Here is a 6,452-nt window from a genome sequence, read left to right as displayed (position 1 = left end):
ATATATATATATATATATATATATATATACGATGGGATTCTTCAGTTTCCCTCTACCAAATCTACTCACAAGGCTTTGGTCAGCCTGAGGCTATAGTAGAAGACACTTGCCCAAGGTGCCACGCAGTGGGACTGAACCCGGAACCACGTGGCTGGTAAGCAAGCAACTTACCACACAGTCATTCTAGTGCCTGTATGACAGGCTTCTTTCAATTTCTGTCAACCAAATTCACAGACAAGGTATTGGTTGACCTAGGGTTTCAGTAGAAGACATTTGCCCAAAGTGCCTTGCTGTGGAACTGAACCTGAAACCACATACTTACAGAGAAAGCTTCTTAACCACAGGAGTTTTGACTAGGGATTTGACTAGTATTTCCAGCAGGTCTATTGACCATGAAGGCACTCTTGCATTGAGTTGCCATTTTCTCAAAAAGGTTTTGATGTGCCAGTCAACCTCATTAGTATTGGTTTCAAATTTTGGCACAATGCCAGCAATTTCAGGGGAGGAGACTAAGTCAATTAGATCAGCCCCAGTACTCAACTGGTACTTATTTTATTGAGCCTGAAAGGATGAAAGGCAAAGTCGACCTTGGCAGAATTTGAACCCAGAACATAAAGACAGACAAAATGTTGCCTCATGTTCTAAAGATTCTGCCACTTCACTGCTTTAGACCAATCTCATTAATATTAGTAGTCATAATAATTACTTTACATTACTATAAGAATTGTGGATTACTCAGATTAATTAGTAATAAAATTATATCTTTCACATAAATTATAGTAATTAATTATTATAAAAATTTATTGTATATAAAAGTTGCATAAATGATATGAATAAAAACTGTAATATAATAGTTACTGTGTATTAATTATAATAATTCCTGCATATTTGTTATTATGATAATTATTCTTTGATAATTAAAATAATTTAATATTCATTATAATTAACATCTGTGATTGATATAACTATAACACGATAGATTATGAATAATGGCTTCAAATTTGGGTACAAAGCCAGCAGTTTTGGGAGGGGGGACGCAGTACTCAACAGGTTTTATTGCTCTCAAAAAGATGAAAGGAAAAAGTCAACCGCAGCAGAATTTGAACTCAGAATGTAAAGACAGACGAAATACCGCTAAGCATTTTATCCAGCATGCTATGATTCTACCAGCTCACCACCTTGCTACAGATTACAATTATTATAATTTATTGTGTATTAATTATTTTAATCGCTTGTATACAAGTGATTATAATAAAAAAATATATATTATTTATATATTATTATATATATGTGTGTGTTTATATTACATATATGTGTGTTTATTACCGTCATAATGCCTCTCCCAAGGTTTAATAGTATATATTATACAATATATATTTATATATTATTATATATGTATGTTTATATATTATATATATGTGTGTTTATTACCAGCATAATGCCTCTCCCATGGTTTAATAGTATATATTATAAGAATTTCTGTATATTAGGTATACTAATTAATTTTACTAACTATAATAATTATCTATAAGTACTAATTATCTATAAATAATTGTGTTTTAGCCATAAAAATGCAAATTTAATCAGAAAAATTACGTGGAAATACAGAATAATTTTTCACTATTTCAATAAAATTCTCTCATTAGTCCGAATTCTTACCTGAGCCATTTTGTTTCAGAAGCCAACGGTAGATTTGGTGTTGCCGCAATGTAAAGCAGTAAGACAGATCCCCAGAACAGGAGAGAAGGTGCACGCCTTCTCATATTTCCCGATTTTGTATTACAACCCTCAGTAGTCCTTTTGTTTTTGAGGTTTGTTACCGTGGAAGGGATCTTCTCAGTTTGGGACTTGTGTCTTTGTGGCTGGACAAAAATTTGTTGCCAGCACCAACCACAATCTCTTCAACTGATGGAGCTTTCTGATTTCTATCAGTATATATATATATATACTTACTTACATACATACATACATACATACATATGCTTGTACATATATATATACACACATACAAACGCACACACACATATATATGTCTATGTGTATATAATATGTGTGTATGTATATATATATATATATGTATGTAAGTATTTATGTGTGCATGTGTGTGCATGTGCGTGTATGTGTGTGTGTGTGTGTGTATGTGTGTATCATATACAACAATAGGCGTTTCAAATGAGGGAGGAGGAGAGATCACACTGAAACTAAGTTGGAGTCCGTAGCTAAGGGCATCTGCAGAAACGTGTGTGTGTGTGTGTGTGTGTGTGTGTGTGCATCTGAGTAGCATACGTGAGGCGGGGCATGTGAAGAGGGACAGAATCAGTGGTACAGTTGGTGGGATAGGGATAACCGGAATAAATCCGGACAAGCTGTTTCTTGCATTTTCTTTCAATATATTGATAATGATGATGATGATGATGATGTTGTTGTAGAGGTGTCAATGATTACAAGCACAGAAATTTATCAAGATGAACATCAAATGTTTATTACTTTGCATTTGTCAGAGAGTGACACCTGCCGCTCTGACCATTGGTCTAAAGTGGAAGGAATCGTTCTTAGACTAACCAAATGCTGTACTTAGAGATAAACACCAAGGTGGGAGTTGTGGTTCATGTTTGAGACTACATCCGACACGCCTTGGCTTCATCTGATAAATTACAAATTATAACAATAATTGTATGTTTCAGAGAAATGTTATGTGTAAGATATATCTTGTTTCTTTTGAGACGGTTATTTGTTGATAGGGGGGGTGAGGTTGGAGGATGGCAAAAGTTTAAATTAAATTGAAGCCTTTAATTCTTTTAGGAACCGAAAGAAAAAGGTTTCAAAATTGTCTATATTTGAACAAGATAGTATAATCTGATTGTCTTTGATTTATTCAGGAATTCTAATACAATGGTAAGTGCGTTGCTAAGATTTTACAATTAACATCGATCTTCAATCGCTAACGTGTCTTGTAGGGTGAGAATCGAGATAAAACGTCTTAATGAACCTTTTTATCATTCAAAATAGCAAATATCTCCTCAGTCGATATGTTGTTTTGAAAAGAAGAAAACATCCACGAAGTTCCTTTTCGTTAGTTTTTAGTCTGTCAATGTTGCTTTTAAGCAAACATTTCAACAAATTGAACATCATTAATATTGTAGAAACGGAAGGATTAAACCTTAAGTCAGGCACGTAACTTTATGTAAATATACGAATGAAGTTAATGCTGTAAATATCAGAAATGTTAAGGACAAATTTAAGAAAGAGAATTATGGGTTTCTAACATTATTCGTAAACCATAAATTTTGGGGAGGATAATTCACAGTATATAGCAAGTATTTTATCTATCCTAGAAAGATGTAAAATACAAGTAATGTGTTTCAACGAAATAATGGCTATAGTCCAGTGAGCTACTGTTTCTGTTATTCCACCAACTGAACCGCTTAACACATTATCCTGTAGATTTTCGTTCTGATATGTCTAGTAAATACATATTTGAACGAATTTTCAGGAATTGGATTAATGAATTTAAATGGGATTAGATGGATGCAGTTATAAATAAGTGGAGAGTGTCACCAACACGGAAAATTACAAAAGAATCTGTTAGTGTTAGCAAAATTGTAATAAATTAGGGTAAGGCGTAATCGATGATTTAGAAAAGATACAGCTTACGATATACTTGTTTGGAGAATAGCCCTAGACTACTTACTAGTTGCAAAGTGTGAAAATAGGTTCTTTGTGCAATGAGACGTGTTCTGAAAAATACGGGATTAAATGCTGTTGGATGGGAACAACTATGCCGCTACACTTGTATCCTTTCTGGAACGCAGTGAATGCGTGATATCCTTTTGGAAACGTACATGCGTAATTTTTTAGTGGTATTTTGCAGAACCGTTCAAGCGAGGGAGACGGACTGAAGGATCCATTCTAACGTTGTTATCACGTATCGGACGGATCCGACTCCATCATGTAGCTCGTCCCATCGTCTTCCTTTGAACAGTTTTCCTCTATCTGGTGGCTATGATGAAAGAGGTTGTATGGTGGTCGAGACAGAAAAGACCAAAGACGAACACTTTCCATTTTGGCTAAGTCCTTGTCTTTTTAAAAGTTCATTTGAAAAGAAGATGTGTTGAGAGGAAGGTGCTGCCCCACCCCAGAGGCTTACAAGGACCGGATTACAGAATTAATTAAGCAGGTGTTAACGAGTTCAGTCGTCAACAACAAATGATGGTTTGTCCTGGAAAGGCAATTAGAATAGAATCAGATAGGTTTAATGAGGCATTATTGATAGAAAGAAATAAAATGGAAGGAAAACTAGTGACTTAGAAAAGGCACTTAGGAAAGGCATTGCCACCGACATGTTAGAGGCGTGATTGGTGCTTGACCAATTATTCAACGGTAAGCATGAAGGTTACATTGTCAGAGCTAAGGCTCGTGCTCTTAGACAAGAAGGAACGAAAAAAACCGCTCGATGGGCCCGAGTGGCAAGGCTCAACGTGGCAACAAAGCCACAATTCGGTCTTTGGTGGACCAAAATGGGCACACGGTACTCGATCCCGAGCGTATGTGTGTAGCATTTCAATAGCACTTTGACCAACTGTTTGGGACGAATGGCATTCCGGAACGTAGGATGGACTTCAGTGCCTCCCTCGACGGCATGCCACGATACTCGGCAAGTGGGTGGAACGTTATGAAATTCCGATAATAGCTGTGGAAATACGGGATACGATGATGAGCTTCACTAAGGACAAATCGCCTGGTTCGGATGGTTTGCCCTATGGGCTTTACTTTTACATGCCAGACTTGTTTGGCGGCTTTTTAATAGATATATACTGCAACTGACAGTAGAACCGGAGAATTCCTAGCTCTGTGAGTCGAGGAGCGGTGGTACGGCTCAGAAAGGACGGTGGCCACCAAGGCGATGGCACGGCTCGTCGTTGGTCAGGGGAACCAGTGAGTGCGTCTCGGAAATCTTTAGCTCACAGAGAGCAACTGACCTGAGGCCGTTGTAGTTCCACATCGATCCACGCAATGGCCTGGAAGTCTATGAGGATGAGAAGAGACAATGAACAAATGGGAAGGATTCTCTTATCTTGACTTAATGGCAATTCGTTAAAGAATGGAGATAAAATAGAAAATGTTAGGCCCATAACGCTGCTGAACACAAACTTCAAAACTGTGGCCAAAATTGGCGCTTGTCGAGGAACTGATTGGTGATACGCAAACATGCAACATTTCGAGCAGATTCATCCTCGACAACCTCCACCTTATGCGACACATCATAGACAGGGTGCGTAGAAAAGCTGGCATGGATTGGGCCCTGATCAACTCGGATCAATCTAAAGCTTTCGATAGGGTCGAACACCAATACTTGGCGGCCGTTTTCATGGTGGCAGGTTTCGGTCCCGTTTTCCGTGGCTGGATCGCAACAACGTACAGCGACAACTGCTCGATAGTTCGGTTGAATGATTACCTGTCGGAACTATTCAACATCATACACTCGTTCCGTCGAGCATGTCCACTCTTGTCTCTTCTGTATGTACTGGCTCTGGACCCACTACTGCGGAGATCGGTGACGTTGAGAGGCATCCCGCGCAAACTAAGACGTGGGGGAACTGTGTCGGCATGCGCAGACGACGTCACTGTCATAGTGTCGAATAGAAGGCACCACATAGACCTGGTTGGCACTGCTCTAAAAGAATATGAGGCGACGATAGGAGCAAAAATTAATCAAGTCAGTGGGCCTGCAGCTCGGCACCTGGAGAGGCAGGCCCGTGCTGTCCAATAACATCGTGGGACGCTGGACGGAGGGACTGGTTAAATTGCTCGGGATCTGGTCTGGTCCAAATTGAAAGTTAATGAGGAGGAGAGGGCATTTGTCCTAGAGATCAGGACGATCGTGGTTTTTTGTGGGGGTTTCCACAAGTAGCCCTAAAAAGACTACTTCTTTTGGGGATGTTAGAATTTTGTTTATTGTTATTATTTTGTTTATGTTTTTATCACACTTTATTTGTATTGTATTGTCCTGTACCATTCCCAGTGATTTTACGAGAACCCTTAGGGGTGAATAAAGAAAGTGTTATTATTATTATTATCATTATTATTATCATTATTATTATTATCATCATTTAAGACGGTGAGCTGGCAGAATCGTTAGCACGCCTAGCAAAATGCTTAGCAGCATTTCGTCCGTCTTTACGTTCTGTGTTCAAATTCCGCCGAAGTCGAATTTGCCTTTTACCCTTTCGGAGTCGATACAATAAGTACCACGTGAGCACTGAGGTCGATGTAATCGACTTGCCCCCTCCTCCAAAATTTCAGGCCTTGTGTCTATAATAGAAAGGATTATTATTATTATTATTATTATTATTATTACTATTATTATTATTATTATTGAGTGAGAGAGCAATGCATGCCATCAAAGTGACACTGGGGTAAAATATACGAAGCCCAATATACCCATCATGACT

At 38.2% G+C, this 6,452-nt stretch overlaps 1 protein-coding gene across 1 annotated transcript in view; it reads right to left on the bottom strand.

Annotated features, from left to right (window-relative positions):
* LOC106874879 (SCO-spondin) overlaps positions 1–1,901 on the bottom strand; it is a 68,590-nt gene extending 66,689 nt beyond the window's left edge. Inside the window, exon 1 of the mRNA XM_052977248.1 lies at positions 1,660–1,901. Within this exon, the coding sequence (XP_052833208.1) occupies positions 1,660–1,763 (104 nt within the window). The 5' untranslated portion in view covers positions 1,764–1,901. The remainder of the gene's footprint in view (positions 1–1,659) is intronic.
* Between the last annotated feature and the right edge of the window lie 4,551 nt (positions 1,902–6,452).

The sequence above is a fragment of the Octopus bimaculoides genome, chromosome 27 (assembly GCF_001194135.2).
Source record: "Octopus bimaculoides isolate UCB-OBI-ISO-001 chromosome 27, ASM119413v2, whole genome shotgun sequence".
NCBI classification, from domain to species: Eukaryota; Metazoa; Mollusca; class Cephalopoda; order Octopoda; family Octopodidae; genus Octopus; species Octopus bimaculoides.
This window is presented reverse-complemented; position numbering and strand designations above follow the sequence as displayed.